Source organism: Eschscholzia californica, unplaced genomic scaffold, assembly GCF_041429995.1.
Source record: "Eschscholzia californica isolate CP2 unplaced genomic scaffold, dmEscCali1.0.p SCAF_3, whole genome shotgun sequence".
NCBI lineage: Eukaryota > Viridiplantae > Streptophyta > Magnoliopsida > Ranunculales > Papaveraceae > Eschscholzia > Eschscholzia californica.
Genome location: NW_028238420.1, coordinates 55,036,573 through 55,059,449, shown reverse-complemented (window position 1 = coordinate 55,059,449; position 22,877 = coordinate 55,036,573). Strand labels below are relative to the sequence as shown.

Sequence of the window (22,877 nt, the reverse complement as noted above, 5' to 3'; positions counted from 1 at the left end):
GTAACCCCCTTTGCCGGAGTTTAGAGAGAGAGAGAGAGGAGGTGAAATTTTTTTTTTTTTTTTTTTGAGAGAGAGAGAGAGGAGAAAGGAGAGATGAAATAATTTTTTTTTTTTTAGGTTTGAAGGTCGCCGACCGGAAAATTGGTCGGCCGGCGACCTTCCCGGAGAAGATTATGAGTTGGCTGGTTTTAACGAGGTGGAAGAGAGAGAAAACATGTTGGAGGAGAGAGAAAACATGTTGGAGGAGAGAGAAAAGAAATGGAAGAGAGAGAGTAACGGTGTTATAACGGAAGGGGGCCATATGGGTATTTTTCGTAAAGTAAGGGGCCAGGCGGGAAGCTGGTCACAAAGTTGGGGGCCATTAGGGAAATAACCCATTTTTTTATGTGGACAACATAATTGGGTGTAAATACAAACGATTAGTTTTGATAAGGGGACAATCTGTTTTTTTTCTGAATCTCATTAATTTTCTCCATCGACACTCTCTTTCTTCTTCCTTCGAACTTTCTGTCAAGCTCTTCCAAACTTCAAACCTAGATTTTCTTACCACGATTCATATCTCGAAAAAAAATCGAGATCTAGAGAGGGGCTACAGTGTGTGGTTTCACCCTTTCTCTCTCTAAAAATCTCTCTCTCTAGAAATAGAATATGTATTTGTGATTAGTTCAATATCTAGGAAGATCAAATCCATTGTTAATCAGTGAACACGATCAAAGATTTATCTATATGATTAATTATTAGTTGAAAAGGATAATTGAATTCTTATGGATAGATCAAATCCAGGGTCTTCACCCAAATCCAAATATCCAAACCCTAAAAGAACCCACAAACCAATCATGGTAATGTATCTCATAAATTAAAAAACAAGAAATTGACAGTTCTAGTAAACATGATTGATAATATGATACTAATGGAACCGTTGTTGGTGTAAAGGATGAAAAGTTTAGATCTCCCTGGTGATGGCCGTGAAGGTAAGACTTTTAGAGAGAGAAAAAAAGGATAAAATTGTCCCCAAAAACTAATAGATTATATTTACACCCAAAAGGTGTTTGTCCACTTAAAATTTCCGTTTGTCCACGTATTGGCAACCATTTCTTAATATAAATTCAACACAATTTCATTCCGGAGAAATTCTAGATGGACAATTAAAAGTCTGAAAAAAGTGTCCAGATCTTATACGGGGGTTTGGTATTTAAATGACATCTAATACTACATTCTCTCTTCCGGAAGTACCCTCTACTGCATTTTATGATCTCTAAACCTTCCCTAAATATTTCATCAAGAAAGAAATCTTTCCTAAATATTTTCTTTTGATTTATGGAAACTCATCTATAACTTCTCTCATCTTTTCCTTCGCTTCTTCTTATAAAATCGTAACTTAGAATCACAATGACTTCTTCTTTTCTCAATCTAGAAGTGAAATATTTAACAAATCTTTCTTTCTAAGAAGAAATTTATTTGATACTTATCCTCGTTATTGAAAATTCAAATTTTTTTAACTAACTTATAACAATTTCTCATATGGGCTAACCTTTTTCTTCCCTAAAATCTCTCATTTACAAAAACTCACAATAAATCCTTGAGATCTCTCAATTAAGTACCGAAATCTCTTTCTAACCCTCAAATTCTTGTTCATGGAATTTATACCTAGTTTAACAAATAAAACAATTAAGACAATATTTACACCAAATTATCTTTATCCATGCTCTTAAGATAATTCAAAAACAGAGAATGAGCGGAGAATCATATCAGACAAGAATACAAAAAAGAGAAAGAAACACCTATAAAGAAACAAGAAGAAGGATAAGTTACTTGTGGAATAGAATCATAGATAATTAGGACACTAATGTTTAGTGAGAGAAGTTTAGAGCGAGAAGTTCTTAGAGAAAAATGTTTAATGAAAGAAACAAGAGAGAGATGAGGATACTTTTGAAATGAATAATATGGTGGCAAATGTAATTAATCTTCTAGAGACCACGTAAGATCTAGACATTATTTCCATACTTTTAATTATACATTTAGCATTTTCTCTTCGTTCCAAAGCGTTTGCAGAAATGTGGATTACTAGTTAGATGATATTTTTTTGGGATTTTTTCTAACATCTACTCCCTTCTCATATTAAGAGTCCCACTTTGGAAATCCAATTTTTTTTCATATATTTTGTTCTTCCATTTGTACCCTTATTTATTGTAGAAAAAAGTCTAATTTTCTACCTCACTAAACATTTAGGTATCGTGTGGCAACACTAAAATAAGTTACTTTTTTGCTTATTTAATTAGAAAAGTAAAAAAGTTAGTTTGGTAATGTGAAAGTTTCTAACTTCACTTAAGTTAAATTTTGACTTTCTTTTGAAGTTCATATTTTTAGCTTTTGACATTAAAGTTAAGTAATTTTTCTTCAACATATGCACGAATTCTACTTCACCAAAAATCTTTATTTATTTCCACTCCACCACCACAACTAAACTTCCACCACCGTTGTACCACCACCACACCTCAAACATCCACCACCAAAACCACACCTCCACCGCTACCGTACCTCCAGCACCACCATACTTTCACCACCACCGTACCTCCACCTCCACCATCACACCTCAACCACCACACCTCAACCACCACCCCCATTGTATCTCAACCACCACCACCACCATTTGGATTTCAACCACCACCACCACCATCGTACCTCCACCACCACTACCATTGTACATCCACCACCACCATTGTACATCCCCGCCACCACTATCTCATACTTCCAACACCGTCGTATCTCCACCACCACCATCCACATACTCCACCACCACCATCCACATACTCCACCACCACCATCCTATACCTCCATGACCACCACCATCATACATCCACCAGCGCCCCTACCACCGTACCTCTACCATCGCTTCCATCACCATATCTCAAAGGCTCCACCACCACTACCACTCACCACCACCTCTTCCAAAAGAGTAATCATGAAAATCATAAATAAATTTAATTGAAATCAAGTATCTTTATGAGAAAAAAAAATTATATTGCCATACTAACTTTTTTGATTTTTTTATTTGAAAGTACCATTTTTGTCAAACATGATTATGATAATTTTTTACTTTTTCGAAGCAAAAGAATTTCTACTGCAAGCAAATGTACTTATAATTTTGGTTGCCGAACGACACCTAAAATATTTTTATTGCAAAAATAAACTCTAACAAATTATAGTTGACTCAAGGTAAGGGCATTGTGGGAAATAGATTTTATACGATAAAAATAAAAATGAGACTCTTAATATCATACATATCTAAAAGAAAAGTTAATTAAAAAGGTTCTCAACAGTCCACAATTCTTTTTCTCCTCCTCTCTCTCTCTCTCTCTAATTCCCCATAACCGTTTTCTGTAAAACTCTTTGATCGTCGTTGCTTCTCCGGCGAAGGGTTCTCCCTTCGCCGGATCCCTTTACTTTTCGTTTATAATAAATTGTTATTTGTTTTGTTGGTCTTTTAGGGCCTGTTTAGTTGATCTATAGGATCTTTTTTGTTGTTTTCGAATTTCTTCCGGTTCAAGTGTTTCATCATGGACAATTCATTGGTGCTTCTTCAACAACTCACTTCTCTCTTCATTTAAAGAGAAATCTCAGGAGATGTGGACTTACTCAAATTCAAACTCATCATGTTAAACTTAGGTTTGAGAAGATAGGGAGATTTTGCTTCTTCTATGGGATCTCTTGAAGATCAAAGTATTGAAGTTGTGGAAAATAAAAATTAAGATCGGGGTGAGACTCAAGCTTCGGGTTGCATGGAGGAAGATGCTGACTTGACAATGGGAGTCAGATCCCCCGGCCAATGGAGGTTCTCCGATCAATCCAGTTTGTGGTGGGGAAACGGTTACAAGCTTTGACCCACTCAAAGTTAGTTACTTAACTACATGAACCAATGGAGGAAGTGGTGGAAATGGGTCATGTACTCATGAAAGTTGGGAAACCACTGATGATACACAGAAACTATTGTCTTCTTCATATGTAGTAGGCATGGGATTATTTTCTTTGTGCTTTGTTTTTTCTTTTAACTTCTTATTGTAATCCATCTTGGCTTTGCCTAATCAATGAAGTTATCAGATTCCAAAAAAAAAAAAAAAGAAAAGTTAGACTCTTAATACGAGACGAAGAGAGTATAATAAAGTTCCATTTTTTAACTGCCAAAGATTTAGGGATTTAAGACGGTAAAATCAAATGTGTGGAATTTATAGACTATATGTAAATCACCATAACTCATGATCGAACTATTAAAAAGTAAAAAGTTGTGTATAAAAGAAAGACATGCATCCTTAACAAAAAAAAAAGAAAAGAAAGACATGCTCATAATTAGGATATTCGAGTAATATCCAGATAAATCTGGAACACTCTTGTTATTGACATCAAACCAACGTGGATGATCTTTGCTGTCTGTCTTTATCTTTACCCAATTAACTACCTCCACATAGACATATGTGGGTCCCATATTCATGTTCGCGGCTAATCGTTTTATAGCAATTATTAGGAGTAGGTCCCACACAAAATCTAACCCTATAAAGGGAGGCAGTCAAATTTGTAAAAAAATTCAAAGCAGAGAGTTTCTTTTACAGAAGAAAAATACCATTTTCTTTTTCTTTCTTTTTTTTCTGGTGTGGAGAGGATAGTTTTCATGGCCGGATCAAGGGGAAGAACAACAGTAAGTCACCGGATTCTGATGGGTTTTCAAAATGATATCAAATTTTCCGATGATTCGGGTAGTTTCGATGATATGGGGTTCGGGTATTTCGAAGAAGAAGATCCGTCACCCGAAATTTATCGTAACGATATAAGAGACAATGATAAGGATGATGATAGTGATGAGAACAACCCAGAGAATGTTGCTGAGAATAAAGCATTTTGGGAAGATCAAAATCAGCTTCTCCAAGTAAGCTTTCTCCCCTCTCTTTTACCTAAAATTTATGGTAAATTCTGTTCCAAGGAGATTTTGAATGAAATGGGTGATTAAATTGAGTTAATTTTAATTTTGACAGGCAACTTTAATAAGGACTACTTCGATTGAATCGAAAATTAGACAAGCAACAAAAGAGGGTATGAAGGAATATCAATCAACAGGAGGAATATGTGTTTGCTCATCAAGACTAGTTAACGGTGGATGTCGAATTTGTGTAATGAAAGCAATTTGTGATCATCTTCGAAATGCTGGTTTTAACAGTGCTATTTGTAGGTCAAAATGGAGAAAATCTCTTGAAATCCCATCAGGTAAAAATATATATAAGTTAGATCAGTAAGTTTATTCAAGATTTGGGTATTTTGATTTAAAATCTAATTCTTTTTTTTTACCATTTTTTTTTTCAATAGGTGAACATACATATATTGATGTAGTAGATTCAAGTTCGAAAAAGGGGGAAATAAGGGTGATAATTGAGTTAAATTTTCGAGCAGAGTTCGTAATGGCGAGAGGGAACGAAGAATATAACAAGTTAATAAATAGACTTCCCGAGGTGTTCGTTGGAAAGGCTGAAAGATTGCGAACGCTTATAAAGATCTTATGTTCCGCCGCTAAAAAATGTATGAAGGAGAACAAAATGCATATGGGTCCATGGAGGAAACACAAGTATATGCAAGCAAAATGGTTTGGTAGTTGTGAAAGAATGATTTCTGCACCGATTCTTACAGAAAAATTTTCGAACCGAGAAAGGAAACCGAAGTCTTCGTTGCTCACCTTTGATTTGTTAGAGACTTTACCTTCTCTGCAGCGTTTTAGTGCAGTCGAAGTGGTTTGACGTAGAAAACGTAATTCTTTTTGCTATTTTATCCTGTTTTTGCAGCTTTTGTTTAGTTTGATCTGCTTTTATTTATGATTGTAAATTAGTTCGGGCAAGTTGTAAAGTTCAGAGAGAATAAACAATGTATATAACGAACTAATTATATATGTATGAGAAGATAGAAATAGCTTTAAGGAAGATGAAGTTTAAGAAAGTTCGATTGAGAGTCGATTGATTTCGTTTCCTTTTTTTCAAACAATAACATTCTAAACTTGGTCTCCACAATGGAGAGAACTCAAGTCAAGTTACCCACCCATAGATGGCGCGACGATGATAGTGTTAATCGAATAAGAGTTTAGGGGTACTATAAGTCTATTGTCTATAACATAAGAAAAATATAGCTTTAGTCATTACCCAAGGATCTGCAAAATCCTGAGAAAATGTTCTGAATTATTGACCAAGTTCGAACTTGTAAATGAAATGAAGAAAAAGCAGAAAATGTTTTCCTGGTAGAATTCAGCTAAGATATCAACATTCATATCTTGAAAGCTCAAACTACGGGGGACTCGGACAACTCGCCAGACAACTAATGATAATAGTTTATCCTAAATTATGTAAGTTCTAATCCGAAACAGGAAAAGGCAAAAAAGATGAAGAAAAAAACAAAAGAAAAGAAAAAGAAGTAATGATAACGGCAATGTAGCGAGGAATATCTTCATTTTTCAGAAGATGCTGATAAATATCCATTTATCTTGCATAATAGTCGAATGTGCAACTCCCATATACATAGAGAAGAAAAAATAAAAAATCTCAGCAGATGACATTGAGAAGAACCGACGAAAGATATGCCACCATGAACAATATCTATATCATTAAGCTGAAAAAAGGAAATAACTACCTTCACCTAATCTATTTACATTGGTTTTCACTAAATCGTGGAGAAGAGACTATCCTAGACATGAGAGTCGAAAGCCTAAGTGATCCTGAACCTGGTCTGAGACGAGTAGGGTTTCCAACCTCTGAACACGAAGGATTACCAGAGCACCAACCGCCAGGAGTGAAGCTATCTTTACTCCGGCGAAGGAGATCTTTGTCTATCTTATCCAAGACAGGATCATCCCTTTTAAATTTTCTCGCAAATGGAGCACCACTATGTGTCATTTTTGACGTGTCGTTAATATTGAGAACATGTGGGTGTTGCTTCGGAGGATTGTCCCAAGAAATGTAATGGAGGTCGTGGTTGACAGTAGTTTCAGCAAACTCTGGCACGTTGCAAATGACTGTATGGAAATAGCCTTCAGGGGAGGATAGGAAGTTGGCATAGTACATTAGGAGAGTTCTCGGTAGATTATCCCAACCCCATATTATGTATTCAACAAATGATCGTGATAGAACCATCCATGCCGATCCTGCAGCAATTATTCCGATCACACATCAGCAGCAATGGAAAGTAAATTGACAACACAATTATCATCTACTAGCTCAAGTTGAAATATGATTTTTTTGTACTACGTGAGTGCGATCATAATTGGCAGAGCACAACTCCTATTTCGGGACTTAAATGTTCTTCACCTTACTTCCGAGCACCGACCACTAAAAATTGTCTCAAAAATCTTTCAACAGAAATTGAATGGAAAATAATCATATGGCAGTTTTCTTGATCCATGTGAAAGGTGGATCAACGTAATCTCATTGAGCACTAAACACGGGTATGTATAAACTTGTTGGATCAGTCTGGCCTTCTTTTTTCGGTCATCTTTCATCAAAAAGATTAAAACAGAAAAGATGGTTCTCACTTATCAAAGAGTGGAATTACTGGGTGGTGGATCTAATCATCGAGAAGCATAGCTGAAAATATAATTTTCTCGAGCATGGATCATCTAATTTTGCAAAAAACTAATTGGTGGAATGTTTGTAGCTACTTTTCCTTGAGAGAACCCCTCGTTAACAACTTAACATACTGTATTGCTCAAGTTTAAAGTACACTCCGGAAGTCAGCAAGGCACGGACCGGATGATATTCAAGCAAGAAATCATACAGAAAGTGCATGACCAAACTCATTCCTTCGCAGACAGTAGAAAACTAAAAAAATGTCATAAACTAAACTTATCACTACGCTCAATATATATATATATATATAATTTGTTTAAATCTGCATTCTTCTAGAAGGACTGCATGCAGCACGCCGGGTTCAATACACTGCTGTTAGTAAAGGTTCTCCTGCAGTTTTGCATGCAGCAACTTTTCTGATAGTTTCTCAATGCATTGATCAATTATGCACTTAATCTCTCTGTTTAATCATTGTAGGAGTAAAGAGTACGAGGGAAAGGTAAGACTAACCTGTAAACAATTTAAATGCTGTAGGTAATCCTCGTTTCTCTGTACCCCAAAAAATATCTTTTTTTCTTGTCATATAAAGTCCCGGATCAATAATCACGGGTTGCGCCCTTTGACCTCTGTTCAGCAAAAGATTTATAGGCATTGTTCGATGTTTAATGGCATAGTTAACTGAACGAGAAATAATAACAAAAAAAAAAAGAAGAAAGAACAACTCACTCCTTCCACCCTAAATTACTGGTGTGCTCCATAAAATTGAGAGTTCTATTCAGTTTTGAAAATGTGAAGAGAATATCTGCATATAGGGAATAGAATCGATCATCATAATGTACAAAACAAAGGCAAATTTCTCTTATTCAAAATACCGTGGAAGAAAAACAAACCATCTTGAGTCATAAGAGGGTAATCCGATGCACTGAGGTTTATAAACCAGTCCCATTCTTTATGATTTTTGAGCAGAATGGCACAGGCATGAAGTGTATTGGAAACCATAGTGGGTCCTCTATAAGTGACCATATTTGGTTTCTTGATCATGTCAACATTCCCAATCTTTACAAAAATCGGCTCCTTTTCTAAACGAGACGCAAGTTCTAATCTTTCTTCTACTGATGACTCCAAGTCCAAATGAACTACGTAATAGTTCCACGGATGGTAAAGGACTTTCAGAGTTCTCCATAGCTTTTCTAAATCACCTTTAGAGCCAGAAACTAGATAAGCGAGTCGAGGAATAGAGGGTCGTGCTGGGGGAAGAGGAGGTGTCTTAACTTTTGATTCAACAAAGAGAGGATCTGTTTGGTTCAAAGACACACCTCTAGAGAAAATTGAGAAGATTGAATTGATTTTATCTAAGGAAGAAACAAGACCCAAGTTGAGAGAAGTAACAAGGAGGAAAACACACAGGATAGAGCTCACAACAAACGAAAAGACCCACCTTTTCTCTACTTTTAGATTTTCCATTGGTGAATCTTTTCATGGGTTGTGCTCGATTTTGTCACAATCAATCAGCTTTTTAATCTAATCCCATTTATCAAGTATACTAGGATACAAAACCAGAAGACAAATTAATAGCTCGAGCTCCGAAATTCAGACTAATAGATGAAAAATAGTTCAAATTGAGGTGTATTGAACCTGTAGATTGATCAAAGAAAAAAAAATTAACACCCATATCATGGAAAGTTCCATCTGTATTGAAATAGGAATCACTCAACACACATAAGGTCTTAAGTTCTAGATTATAACAATGAATCTAAATAAACCCTAGGGAACAAGAATTTATGAACAAGACACTATAAACAAAGTATATATCTATATTAAAAGACTTCTAATCTGATTGAGCTAAGAAAGAGAGCTTGTGAACCCTTCAAAAACTTATCTTTTACTTTTTATTTGAGTCAATTCATCAAACACATAAACTACAGATTCTAAATTTGTATCAGAAACAAAATCTATACCTAAAATTTCAATCTAAAACAACCCAAAGAAGATGAAATCTAAAGATACAAGCAAAAATACTCAAAACCCATAAACTAGATCACACAATTCATGAGATAGATTAGCAAAGAAATCTCCTAAAAGAAAATTATAACATAATAAGATATAGTAATTCACAACCAGATGATGAAACAAGAACTTACCCACAACGCAAATTGAATCAAAACATTAAAAAACTAGAGAGAGAGAGGGAAAGAGAGTTTTGGAGAGAGAAATAAAGAGGGTACCGATTAAGCAGTAAATACAGGCAGAGAATGAAACCGTACGTGGGAAGAAGAGAAGAGACAGAAAAATCAGAAAGGTAAGGGTTTTTTTTGTGCATGAAAGAGTAAAGATAGAATGAAGGAAAGAAAGAGGGAGAGAGAGAAAGTGGGAAATCAGACCACTCTTTATTCGGAATAGCGGTTGACCCATGACGGTAACTACTTTTGACTTGATTATGATACAATCTCCGGGGTCGCATTTTATTATCCAAGTACTATCTTTTATCGTGATAATTATTTGGGTTTTTTAAGCTTACCCTCTCAAAATTAATTGGTAATTGAGTTTACCTCATTCAGTAATTGGTAATTGAGTTTACCCCTTTGAATTTAATTTTTTTTCAAAACTACTAAGGATATGTCTAGTATGTGATAATTAAATCAGAAAGTAAATAATAAATAACAAAATCAATCTTTACTAATCATATTTTTGACCAAATCAAATAATAAAATGAGGTAGAATCCCTAATATGAATCATATTAAAGAATAGTTGTTATTGGTAGTAGTAATTATATCACGTACGCCAAATATAGCCTTTGTGTTTTTGTCACTAATAGTAAATCCAAGGGGGTAACCTCAATTACCTATTATTGAGGGGGGTAAACTCAATTACTAATTAGTGACGAGGGGGTAAGCCCAAAAAACCCTTATTATTTATAGGCTTTGGCCATTGAATTTTCTTTTCATGGATCGTGGCCTTCCAATCTCGGAAATTCTAACGGGTCGACTAATTTATTGAAGAAGATGATGAAGTGGCGAGAGAGATGACGTGGCAGAGAGTGGTGATGAGATGGAGGAGAGAGAGTTAACAAAAAAATGACCATCTGAATATTTTTGATAAAGTAGGAGTTATGTGAGAAACTGGTCACAAAGTAAGGGGTCTTTCTAGAAATAACCCTAATGTATTTATAAATTTTGTCCATTGATTTTTTTTTTCCATGGACCGTGGCACTCCAATCTCTATTCGCCTAGTTGTAAATACAAGGTACTTTTGCTCTACTACCTCATTCGACTAGAATGGTGACACATAACCTCATGTGTTGTCACTTGCATGATGTGGTGTCACTTAACCACAAACACTTGTCATATGGAGCTACCATAAGGTGACACTTCTCATATGGAGCTACCATAAGGTGACACCACATTAATGTGGTATTGTAGAAATGGTGGGTTGTTATAGATATAAGTTGGATAAGAAAAAGGTACATTAAAGGCACCCAAATCCGTTGCATCACCAATGATTTTATGGGCAACCACATCCCTTATAACAATCTCAAAATAAGTTTGTGTGTATATTTGTTTTGGCGTATTCAAATTTGCAACAATGATTCGAGAACTAAATATAGGATATGTTGTGAGTTTCATTCAATCTTTTTGTGGTTGTTACGAGCAATTTCCTTTAAATTATTTCGTGGAGTGTATGATTTTATGTATCTTTTGATCAGACTCGACATAATTTGTTAATCACACTATGAGAATTTGATCAGACTTCATCTTGTTATATCATATTTTTAGTAAATCACACACGTATTTTGTCATGTCATAACTTCCATCGATAAATTTATGTCGTTGAAATTTTCTAAGTAGATCTTGACCTTTCTTTTTAAACGGTTTTTAGATGATATATTCTTTTAAAAAGAATCACAAAACATAAGGTCAGAATCTCAATCTAAGAAGAATTCCTTCTATTTTATCAATAAAAAGAAGAAGAATTCCTTCTTTTTTTAATTCTGGTATGCCAGGCAAGCCTCGTGGGCCACCATGCTTTGGCTCGGGCCTTTGTAAGACCAGCCTTAGCATGACCTATGCTATGTGCCCGACCATCTTTTGGCCCGGAAGTTAGTTCCATCTTTTGCTATCTTTCTCCGGTCGCTATCCAAACTTTTAAGATATTTTTAGGTGGATCCAATCCTTACCCTTCCATCCTAGTCCCTCTAGTCAGATCTTCCCATCGAGTCAACACTTTTTAGTGTAACCCGTTGAAGGATCTAGTCACCGTCGTTAGCCGCGAATCATCTGAGTGATCCGTAGATCGTAGTTAGTTTCTGGCTAAACATTGCGATCCCTAAAACGACGGACTTGATGATCTTCATCATTTGTCATGTCCGACAAATTGAGTGCATTTTCATTTTGATCGAAGGACATCTCCTTCATCTATTTGTGTCAAATGCCGGTTACTATGTGTTCATTCATAAATTTTATTACACATGTCGGGTGGTCATTGTGGATTCCATGTCGTAACTCAAAGACTTGGCTTTCCTTTTGATATAGGTTGAAAAGAGATTAGAAAGAGCGTCTTTGAAGGTCTTCATAGTCACAGAGTATTACAGGAACAAATGTTTCAAGCTGACCACAGGTTTACATTAGCGGCAGCTAACAACTTTAATTTAACTGTTCAGAGAGACTGGTTCTATCATCACGCGTGTACTAATTATGTCGTGTCTACTCATTACAACTGCATATTGGTTAACTTGACTCAAACAGGTTCAACCAGTTTCACCGTCACGTACCTTGTCCCCAACTTATGAAACGATTTACATTGGGTATGTTGACAATTGTCATTTCTTTTCTATTAACCTCCAAAGAAAAACTATACTTCATCCACTCGCATTACAATGGTCGGCACATGTAACAGTTGAGACCCAGGTTGGTTAGAAATTGATTAGAGACATATTTGACAATGAAGACGTATTATACCTGAAAAGTGGTGTTTTTAATCAATTCTCAGAGTCGGTAACTAGATCAAGCATTACCTCCAAAAGTGTTAGGTAATCCGCCAACTAGGCCCCATTCGTCGGGAGCCGACCCAAACTGCTGATATAAAAAGGCAAGCACTACAGACCCCTAAGAGAATTTGAGAATCTCATCGAGGTTTCTCAAGTACTCTACTAATATAACTGGAACCTTGGAACCACTTTTATCAATAAAAAGTGTGGATCCTAAGAGATATAGTAGGTATCTTCGTGCACAACAAATCTTCCTTATGTCATTGTCTTCTCTTTCGAACCACTCAAATGTTCTCTCCACCATTTCAACTGGATACTCCTTGAACTACTCATTATGGTCACCTCATGGTTTACACCTAAGAAGTGAGTTACCAATATAAGGTCTTCTTCTTCACCAATACTCCTTGAATTTTTTAATTGAAAATCCAAATATATTTTTAACTCAACTAAATACGACTAAATATATAGGAAAACAAGTAAATTAACGATCCCTTATTCGTTGCGAGTTTTAGTTTTCCACAAGTGTTCTATAAGATGTGTCTACAATTGTATTTAAACTTTTGTGCTTCTAATTCGGCCAAGACGAACAAATATTTCTCCCGCAATAACTCCCCCACGAAACACTGATATTGTTGGAGTACTTTCATCAAAATCGATAACAACATCACATCCTTCATTTTCGATTATCATATTATGCGATATAATACATGTATTTATGATATTACCTAGTGTTTTTTAATCCAATAAAACGTGCCGGTCATCGGATAATAGAAAAACAGGATTGCCAGTATGCCATAGGCTCGTCAAAATAGGCACACATAAGTTGTTTATGACCACTTACTCTGTTATGGTCTACTATTCAATGACCTGAAATAGAACCAACACAACGGGGCCGTGATTGTTGATCTCTCACCTTTGTCTCATACATTGCTAATAAAGTAGCATCTTATTTGCTAGCGTCATTCTCCTCTCCAATAATCATATTTATTAACTCGAAATCATCATCTATTGAACAAAAGAAGAAGAAAACCTAATATAGAGAGAAGATGTAGGAAACTCAATAGATGATTGGTTGTATTTATAGATGAACACTAAGTGTACAATTTTGAAATTCAAACTACCCATTTTTTTTGAAAATTGAGTCAAATTTAAATTTTAAATTCTCTTTCATATTTTGAAAATTTGAAACTTAAAATTTTAATTTAAAGCCAATTATTTCATAGTTAAAAATTGAAATCAAAATCCTACACATGTACATAACACATTAAATTTGTGTTATAAGCCCCTCATTTGGGTGCCCACATTGAAATTGAAAAGTTCAAGTGCTCCTAAAAATTCATAGGGTCCCACATGTGGAGTCCAACCCCCTTCAAATTGGATTTGCTCTAAGAGCAAGTCCAACCATGGAGGAACTTAAGCTCAACATCCACTTTTTTTTTTTTTTTATATTTAAATGAAAGAGCTCTGCCTCAAATCAACTCCAACAATTAAGGTGTTTAGGCCTAAAAATCATGTATGTACGAACAAATGTGTGGTATTTTTTGAGTGTGCGAAACACGTGTGTGATTTTTTTCAGTATTTTTTAATTCAAAATTTTATTGCATCTACCCAACCACTTTTTACATTTACCAAATTAAAATTTAAATACATCTATCAAGCTAAATTTTAACTACATTATTCCACTCAACACTTCTATTAAATTAACTTTTTTTTTTTATCTATAAAAACAACTATCTTTCTCTACATATTCATCCAACTTCATCTTGTCTTCTTCTTATATGACATGTATTTTTCGGGATGTCTGGATCCTTTAATGACAATAATGTTCTTGAACGTTCACCGAATTTTAATAAATTACTAATGGATGAGAGCCCCCTCGTTAATTATGTAATTGATGGCAAACAATATGATATGAGTTATTAACTTGCTGACGGGATATACATTCGATGGGGAACTTTAGTCAAAACTCTTTCTAACCCATATGACCTGAAAACATCATACTTTGCCAAAAAACAAGAATCTATTAGAAAAGATGTTGAGCAAGCTTTAGGAGTACTGCAAGTTCGTTGGGGAATTATTCGGTGTCCGACATGTTGGTGGGATGTAAAGATAATGAGTGATCATATGGAGCCATCTATTATAATGCACACCATGATTATCGAAGGTGATGGACCAAATGTTACAACAAATGTTGAGGGTTGTCAAAGAGGCACAATATATCGTGAGCAAATTTTACCACACGAAGTGCTTAAGCGTCTTGGTCGAATTGGAAGTCAGGAAATTCATTTCTGATTGATGGCATATCTTGTTGAACACTTGTGGACGCATGAGACCTAGTGATGATACCGAGTATATCTCTAAGAGTTTAATCATAAATGTACCAATTAATTAAATATGATTACATATGAATTATATATGGGAGATAATAAGAAAAATATGTAAGAGATTGAAAGAAAATGAGTGTTGTGGGTTATGTATGGGTTGGTTCCCTATGAATATTTTGAACGGTTGGATGTGTCCAAATTATCAAGATTTGGCCTTTGGAACAGATCCAACGACCATATATGTTCCATCATATAACTGTTGGGGATCTCAATGGTCATATGCAAACGGACCCAAAATAGGCCCATCGACTCTACTCTTATAGTCGACTGAGCTTCCCTTTGGACCTGAGCCTAAGCTTAGCCGAAAGAAAAACTGGCTGGATTAGAGGGCTGAGAAGTTGTGACAGTTAAGCCAAGGGGTCAGGGGCGCTTGCCTTATTGCCTTATTGGGGACGACGATGGAATTTTTTTTCGAAGTCATACGAGGCGCCTATAGAGTATAGACCCAGGCGCGGAGAGCAATTATCTGGGCGCCTATAGCATATCTCATAGAGCATCTTGAAGACAGCAACAGTTCAATTCTCTCACACAATTCCCTTCCAACTTTCCTTTTACAATTTGTGTCCGTTCTTTCTGACTTTCGGCTTTGGGTCCCACTCAAATACCACCTTCCCCACACTTCAAGACAAGAGAAAAATGGAATGAACTTGGAGAAGAATTGCAACAACACTCCACAAAATCCATCATTAATTGAGGTATTTATTTTACATCACCTTTTACATGATGGGTTTATCTTCAAAAATCAATCCCTTCTTTTTTAATTAGATCAGGATTTCTATGTATTATGATTCTTCTTATGTGTTTTTAAGTTCTTGGTATGCTTCTTCTTATGTGTTTATCTTTTACTGTTTAGATTATGGGTTATTTTCTTTGTTTCTTTTAAAATGATTCAATTATTGAGTTGTTTCAATTTTTGGGTTCTCTTCAGTTTATTATATTGATTTTGTTTATCTTATTACAGGTCTTCACAAAGATGGGTAGTTGACTTTTTAGGGTTTGTAGTTCTCCCATATATAGGGATTTGAGAAATGGTATCTGAATTATTGATTTTGGGGTTTCAATAGAATTTTGTTTTGGTTATCATAGAAAAAAAAAGTTACAATTTGTTGGGTTCTATCTGTGGGGTTGAAAGAAATTTTGGTTCTGAAATGTGATTTGAGTTCAAGAGGGTTATTTGCTGATGGGTTTGGAAGAATTCTGGATATGGAGTTCAATTGTGATACTGGAATTCTCTGATAAAAGTTATTTAGATCTTAGCTGGATAATCAGAAAGGGAACTTTGCATATTAAAGTGTTCTAGGCCTAGTTTGAGAAACTCAATTAGAGCAATGGATGAAGAGGCTAACTCTTGGATAAGGAGGGTTAAGTTCTCTCATACTGTTTGTCATCCATTAGATTCATCTAGATTGAACTCGCTTTCTTTGACTCGACATACAAGTCTTGCATCAGGATTAAAATCTAGGCCTGGATCAAGTATTGATTTTCCTAAACCAAGTCCTTATAACAGTCAAATTCATCGAACTCCTAGCATTAATATGCGTAGATCCGTATCGCCTCACCCTGAAATTTCCCTGTCCGATGCGTTTAAGGAAGCCCGATCCGATCAAAAGAGGTTCTCAACTCCATTACCACGATCGAAGGAACCTGAGAAGAGAAGTAAAGGTAAATTCTCTCGTGAAAATTCAAATGAGTCACTCGAATCTGATCCATTAACCTCGTCAAGTACGAATTCTCATAAATTTTCTTTTATGAGAAGTCCTGGGAAATCAAAAAGTCGAAAGGATTCTGCTTGGACAAAGTATTTTGACAACGGAGGAGGAAAGGTGATGGCAGTAGAAATGGATGATGAATTGTCGGTCGATCTATCCAAATTGTTTCTTGGGCTTAGGTTTGCTTGTGGGGCAAACAGTCGGCTTTATCATGGTGTGTATAAGGATGAACCTGTTGCAGTAAAAATTATTAGACAGCCTGATGACGATGAAAATGGGATAATGGCTGCTCGTTTAGAAAAGCAGTTCAATCGTGAAGTTAGTCTTCTATCTCATCTTCACCATGAAAACATAATAAAGGTATGCCCATCATTTCATCTAATCATTTTTGCTTGATCAAACATCAGATCGTCTTGTTCTTGAATTTCATTAGTATTAACTACCCTTTCCTTTTCGTCACATCTTCTTCCTTACTAGTTGGCTTTAAATGTTCACTCACTCATCGGTCGTCATTGAATTATTTAAAACAAAGGCATTATAACGACTGAGCCCGTGCAGTTTTTGATAATATCCCTTCTTTTGCCACCCAAACCTAAGCCTACTTGGTGCACTGTTTTGTTTTTCGCCAGTGCTCCACGAGCCCACCCAAAATGCCACAATATTTCTCAAGTTTCCATGTAGAAATCAATAACAATATTCATAGAGAAGGAGAAGAGAGAAACACTCTAATGGAGGCATATTCATTGGTTGAACTAGGTATACAAGATAACAAATATATAGTAAAGATAAAAGACTAAAAGGCTCTTAAAGGGTAAATTACTAAACAACCCCACTATTATATATATATATATATATATATATATATATATATATTATTCTAACACCCTCCCTTAAACTATTGAGATTGATTGTCACTTTACTCGACATCATTTCACTCAAGGCACCATCAATTTGTCATTTGTCTCATCCGCTATGCAGATTGCTGACTTGTTCACCAAGTCACACTGGGTTCCACGCTTTCGTTTCTTAGCTAGCAAACTCTCGATGCTTTTCAACACCGCACCGTGAGTTTGAGGGAGGGTGTTAGAATAATATATATAATAGTTAGGGGTTGTTTAGTAATTTTCCCTTTAAGGGTCTTTTATCTTTACTATATATTTGTTATCTTGTAAACCTAGTTTAACTAATGGGTAAGCCTCCATTAAGAGTGTTTCTCTCTTCTTCTTCTCTTTGAATATGGTATTGTTCTACATGGTATCAGAGCCTTTAAGATCTTAAAGGAAGGAAAACTTCATCACTATGAGAGAGTATTAGAGAGGAGGCGGTTTTTTCTTTTTTCTGGTTTTGGAAAGTGAAAAAGGGTGGTTTTACTGTTGGTGGTTTTGTTGTTGACCGGTTTTGGTTTGGACGAGTTGGGTTTTTTGGAAAAGGGTGGTTTTACTATTGGCCGGTTTTGATTTGGACGAGTTGGCAGTATTGGTTTGGGTGCTTTTGCTGTTGGAGAAGAAGGGTGCGTTTGGAGTTTGTTTTGCTAGCTGGAAAATTATTTCCTTCAAGGGACCGTTTGGCTGCGTGCAGGAAAAATATTTTCTTCAAGGAACTGTCTATTGAGCGGTACAAAGCTACACTAGTTGCTAAGGTCCTTTAAAGAAAATAATTATTCTACGGCAGCCAAACGGTCCCTTGAAGAAGATAATTTTCCACCTAGCAAAACAAACTCCAAACGCACCCTTCTTCTCCAAACAATAAAACCGCCTAAATGAAAACAGCCTACTCGTCAAAACCGCCAATAAATCCCTCTAAAAACCACCTTTTACCACCCAACAAATCCAAAACAGCCCAAATATCAAAACTGTTTAAATATCAAACCACCCAACAAATCCAAAACCGTGAAGAAGACCCCCAAAAAATCAAAACAACCCAAAATATACCACCCAACCACCTTCTTTTACCCTAACCAAAGAAAAAAAAACACCTCCTCTCTAAAAGTCTCTAATGGTGATGAAGCTTTCCTTCCTTTAAGATCTTAAAGGTTCTGATACCATGTAGAACTTACCATATTTAAAGAGAAGAAGAAGAGAGAAACACTCTAATGGAGGCTTATTCATTAGTTAAACTAGGTTTACAAGATAACTAATATATAGTAAAGATATAAGACTACAAGACCCTTAAAGGGCAAATTACTAAACAACCCCTAACTATTATATATATATATATATATATATATATAATCTTAACATAGCTGGCTCCCATAGCCCAGTTTCGAGACACCTTCAAGCAAGGTGGAGAATTGCACGTAGTTATTGTGATTATTTTAATAAGCTTTTAAAATTCGAGAGACTGGTTTACTCACTCCTACCATGTTTTTCGGCAAGCATTTTTATTTGACGAAAGGAGGGGGTTTGATTTTAGTGCTTGACTAAATTATGCATCTTATCGGTTATTCTCATTGGCCAATGGTAAAGATTCTAGATCTAATGGTTATTCTCTCATGAACTTCATCATTGAAGTCGATTCATTTATTATACTTGATTTTCTGAATGGTCATATTTTGAATATATAAAAGGGGGTAAAAATGAATGGATATCTTATATTACGTAACTTGTCTGATTATATATGTGTTGATTTATTGTTGTAGTTGGTAGCTGCATGTAGAAATCCCCCAGTCTTTTGTGTCATTACGGAATATCTTTCTGGCGGATCCTTGAGGGCATTCCTGCACAAACTTGATCACAAATCCCTTCCTCTAGAAAAAATGTTAGGAATTGCTATTGATATTGCCCATGGAATGGAATATATACACTCACAAGGTGTAGTTCATCGAGATCTTAAACCAGAAAATCTTATATTCGATGAAAGTGATCGTGTGAAGATTGTCGACTTCGGAATAGCTTGTAAGGAGTCATATTGTGATGCCTTGGCTGACGACCCGGGAACTTATCGATGGATGGCACCGGAAATGATCAAACGAAAGTCCCACGGAAGAAAGGTTGACGTGTACAGCTTTGGACTTGTTTTGTGGGAGATGGTAACTGGAACAGTCCCTTTTGAAGATAAGACACCCATCCAGGCAGCTTTTGCTGTTGTAAACAAGGTACCTCTCAATGCCCATTCGGACCCTTATATAAATATATGAAGTAACTTGTCCTATCTCGGTGTTTGTATTTGATGGACCATGAAAACCAGAACTAAACTAAAGTTTCCACGAAATTTCTAACATGAATTCTTAAATTTGCAGAACTTGAGACCTGTTATTCCAGTTGGTTGCCCACCTGCTCTACGGGCTTTGATCGAGCATTGTTGGGCTTTACATCCTGAAAAGAGACCCGAATTCTCGCAGATTGTACATGTGTTGGAGCAATTCCAATCCTCTCTTGCTCACGACGGAACACTGAATCTAGTTCAAGCCTCGTGTTTGGAAGATCACAAGAAAGGATTACTTCATTGGATTCATAAGTTTAGTCATGCCAATCACGTAACTTCTGCTTCGCCTAAACCTAGATTTTCTTGATTCTTGTTTCAAATATATCCTGGCTTTTGTTATATATATTGTTACCCACGAATATGTTGGTTTTTGTGAAACTTTTGTTGGATTTCTCTTAGATTAATGTAAATAGGATTGAACAGGTCAGATATATTTTGAATTTGTCAAGTACTTTTTCTACATAATTCAAGCTGATCTACCAAAAGATACTCCCATATTGTTATAGGATGATGATGACAACGTTATGGGTTGCTAGTGATATTGTTCGCTTCGGTACTTCTAGGCCTCACGGTTTTAAAAGGCCTAGTTAGGGAAGGGTGCTTAACCTCTTAAGAGGAGCACCACACTCTGTCTCAATGTGGGAGTGATTTACAACACACCCTCCCAAGACCACATCATAGTACAACGAATCGTGTTGACGTGTTATAGGATGATGCAAATCAACCTTCTGGGTTCACTAGGGAAGGGTGTTTAACCTAATTTACATAAAGTGGTACCCTTTGGATGTATAACATCTTCAATCGTTGGATCTTGACGGAGGGATGGCCCTCCTTTTTTGGCCGGTCTGGTCTGTGGTGCTCTTGTCCAAGGGAACCCTATAATCGTCTAATACGCCTCGCTAGTTGTAGCTAGGGCTGGGAAAACGGTCCGAAATCCCGCGGTCCGGCCCGTTCGGCCCGAACCGTGAGTGACCGCTGACCGAAAGCACCCCGAGCCGGGTTAGCCCGGCCCGATAGATCGGGCTAATAGGGCCGGGCTCGGTCAGGTTCTCAATTCCGAGTCCCGGCCCGTATAACCCGTCCGAAGCCCGGCCCGATAGGATGCCCGTATGTGTAGCCCGACCCTAGCTCATTCGAAACCCTATATATACCCCTCATTTCTTAGCCAAAACCCTAGCTCATTTGAAACCCTAGCTCTCTCTCTGACCGCCGCTCTCTCTCTCTCTCTCTTCCGCCCCTCTCTCTCTCTCTGTCCGCCGCTCTCTCTCTCTCTCTCTCTCTCTCTCTTTCCGCCTCCTCCTCTCTCTCTCTTTCTGCCTCCTCCTCTCTCTCTCTCCCTTTCCTACGAACACTAAACCTAAATACTCTCTCTCTCTCAATAGTTAGTACGATCTGTTGGTTAAGCCTACGAACTTATTTAGAGTCAGATTGTGTTATTGTTATTGTTCATTTTGTGGCTGTTGACAGGAATTTAGGGTTTGTGAGTTTGGTTAATAAGATAAGACGATCTAGGGTTTCTGAAGTGAACTGTAATTACTGTAGATCTTTTACTTTCTTTCTTTCTTTTTATACAAGTGGTGGATGGATGCGTAGTGAGTCTCTGAACTCTGAGATTACCATAAGCTGTTGATAGGGTTTAGAACATTTTCAGTAGGATTTAGAGCGCACGTGTGAATGGTAATTATTTTAGATTGGAACCAATTTTTGCCCGTACCCGAGTTGGATGGGATCCAATTTGTCCGTTCCAGCCCCTCACCATCGATTCTATGGCGGGGTACTTGTTCAAAACTTTTGTTACATCTTTAAGAAATTTGAAATCAGAACATCTAGTTTAGAATATCTTATTAAGAATTTCAAAATTAGTTCAACAAAAAAAAAAAAGAATTTCAAAATTAAGCTTTGATGGCTCGCAGTATTCTCATAATTTTGAGGTATATGTTATTGTTTTATTATTAAATTATTTGTTATTTTATTTATTTTAGTAATTCATTAAAACCCGAGCCCGCCCGACCCGAGCCCGTTGAAACCCGTTCGGGTAGCCGGCCTCGGACGGGCTACGGGCACTTCAAGTCTTTCATATGCCCGGCCCGATCCGCCCGGCTCATTACCTCGGGCTCGGCTTATCCAAGCCCGATCCGCCCGAGCCCGGAACTTGGTAGCCCGAGCCCGACCGAGCCCGCCCGATTCCCACCCCTAGTTGTAGCGGGGGAAGAGATTTAGCAGAAGCTCAACTTAGAAGCTAAACCACTAAACTGATCGAATCCAAGAGGTTTGGTAAAAATGTTTTTCATGTGTCTTAAAACCTCATGTTATATCATTCATTTCGTGTTTTACATCAATTTTAACCCCTTAAATCGAAAACAAAACGTCAGCAATGGAAAACTGCACCAAACTGGGCCAACAACCCTTGGTTCAAGTGGTAAGAGGTAAGTCTTCCAACTTAGAGGTGAAGGGTTTGAGGCACACATTTACCAATTCAAAAAAAAACTGCACAAAACTGTGTCTTGATTTTTTCCGCGTAGTAGTGATGATCTTTTCGCGAAATGTGTTTAACATGTCCTAGAACCTCATCTTTTTTCATTTGTTTCGTGTTTTACATCAATTTTGACATCTTGAAAACAAAACGTTAGCAATAAGAAATTGCACCAAACTAAGTCACAAACTTTTTCGCACAAGTTGTGATGATTTTTTATATCATTTTATATGTCCTAAAACCTTATGCTATATCATTTGTTTTGCGATTTACATCAATTTTGGCCTTTTAAATTGAAAACTAAACTTCAGCCAAAGGAGAAGAAGGAAGAACAAGAAGAAGATGACGAAGCCAGAAGATGAACAAATTTGTTTTAGCTCACAGGCCGAAAATTACCGATCAGCCGACTACATTTTACAGGAAGAAGTGAAAAAAAAGAGACGAGTGACAATTAGCCTCAAATTTAGGCATTGTCTCTTACCATACTTGGTCAACTTGTTTTGACCCATTTTTAAATTAAAAACACATACATC

The 22,877-nt window shown here is 36.5% G+C and overlaps 3 protein-coding genes across 6 annotated transcripts; 2 read left to right on the top strand and 1 right to left on the bottom strand.

Moving 5' to 3' along the window:
* Positions 1-4,581: 4,581 nt before the first annotated feature.
* LOC147552015 (uncharacterized) lies at positions 4,582-5,973 on the top strand. The gene is made up of 3 exons (XM_086669979.1): positions 4,582-4,918; positions 5,025-5,253; positions 5,353-5,973. Exons 1-3 carry the CDS (start codon positions 4,664-4,666, stop codon positions 5,775-5,777), a joined length of 909 nt encoding a protein of 302 aa, XP_086526105.1. The 5' UTR covers positions 4,582-4,663; the 3' UTR covers positions 5,778-5,973.
* Positions 5,974-6,459: 486 nt separating this feature from the next.
* On the bottom strand, positions 6,460-10,040 carry LOC147552014 (beta-glucuronosyltransferase GlcAT14A-like). 2 transcript variants are annotated; one of them, XM_086669977.1, is made up of 5 exons: positions 9,815-10,040; positions 8,480-9,224; positions 8,316-8,391; positions 8,100-8,215; positions 6,460-7,168 (listed from the first exon to the last, which is right to left on the bottom strand). In XM_086669977.1, exons 2-5 carry the CDS (start codon positions 9,051-9,053, stop codon positions 6,669-6,671), a joined length of 1,266 nt encoding a protein of 421 aa, XP_086526103.1. In that variant the 5' UTR covers positions 9,054-9,224; positions 9,815-10,040; the 3' UTR covers positions 6,460-6,668. The 2 variants fall into 2 exon arrangements, with proteins under 2 accessions (XP_086526103.1, XP_086526104.1); XM_086669978.1 differs by having other exon boundaries at positions 9,731-9,954.
* Positions 10,041-14,596: 4,556 nt separating this feature from the next.
* LOC147552013 (Protein kinase superfamily protein) lies at positions 14,597-20,356 on the top strand. 3 transcript variants are annotated; one of them, XM_086666615.1, is made up of 5 exons: positions 14,597-15,653; positions 15,920-16,028; positions 16,119-17,027; positions 19,306-19,761; positions 19,906-20,356. In XM_086666615.1, exons 3-5 carry the CDS (start codon positions 16,287-16,289, stop codon positions 20,176-20,178), a joined length of 1,470 nt encoding a protein of 489 aa, XP_086522741.1. In that variant the 5' UTR covers positions 14,597-15,653; positions 15,920-16,028; positions 16,119-16,286; the 3' UTR covers positions 20,179-20,356. The 3 variants fall into 3 exon arrangements, with proteins under 3 accessions (XP_086522741.1, XP_086522740.1, XP_086522742.1); XM_086666616.1 differs by having other exon boundaries at positions 15,619-15,773; XM_086666614.1 differs by having other exon boundaries at positions 15,608-15,773; positions 15,920-17,027.
* The last annotated feature ends 2,521 nt before the right edge of the window (positions 20,357-22,877 follow it).

Coding starts and splice junctions, on each gene's coding strand:
- LOC147552015 (XM_086669979.1), top strand. CDS start 4,664: ATGGCCGGATCAAGGGGAAGAACAACAGTAAGTCACCGGATTCTGATG. Junction 4,919..5,024: donor ATCAAAATCAGCTTCTCCAA/GTAAGCTTTCTC, acceptor TAATTTTGACAG/GCAACTTTAATAAGGACTAC. Junction 5,254..5,352: donor ATCTCTTGAAATCCCATCAG/GTAAAAATATAT, acceptor TTTTTTCAATAG/GTGAACATACATATATTGAT.
- LOC147552014 (XM_086669977.1), bottom strand. CDS start 9,053: ATGGAAAATCTAAAAGTAGAGAAAAGGTGGGTCTTTTCGTTTGTTGTG. Junction 8,392..8,479: donor CCCTCTTATGACTCAAGATG/GTTTGTTTTTCT, acceptor CCCTATATGCAG/ATATTCTCTTCACATTTTCA. Junction 8,216..8,315: donor AGTAATTTAGGGTGGAAGGA/GTGAGTTGTTCT, acceptor TTTGCTGAACAG/AGGTCAAAGGGCGCAACCCG.
- LOC147552013 (XM_086666615.1), top strand. CDS start 16,287: ATGGATGAAGAGGCTAACTCTTGGATAAGGAGGGTTAAGTTCTCTCAT. Junction 17,028..19,305: donor ACCATGAAAACATAATAAAG/GTATGCCCATCA, acceptor TTATTGTTGTAG/TTGGTAGCTGCATGTAGAAA. Junction 19,762..19,905: donor CTTTTGCTGTTGTAAACAAG/GTACCTCTCAAT, acceptor TTAAATTTGCAG/AACTTGAGACCTGTTATTCC.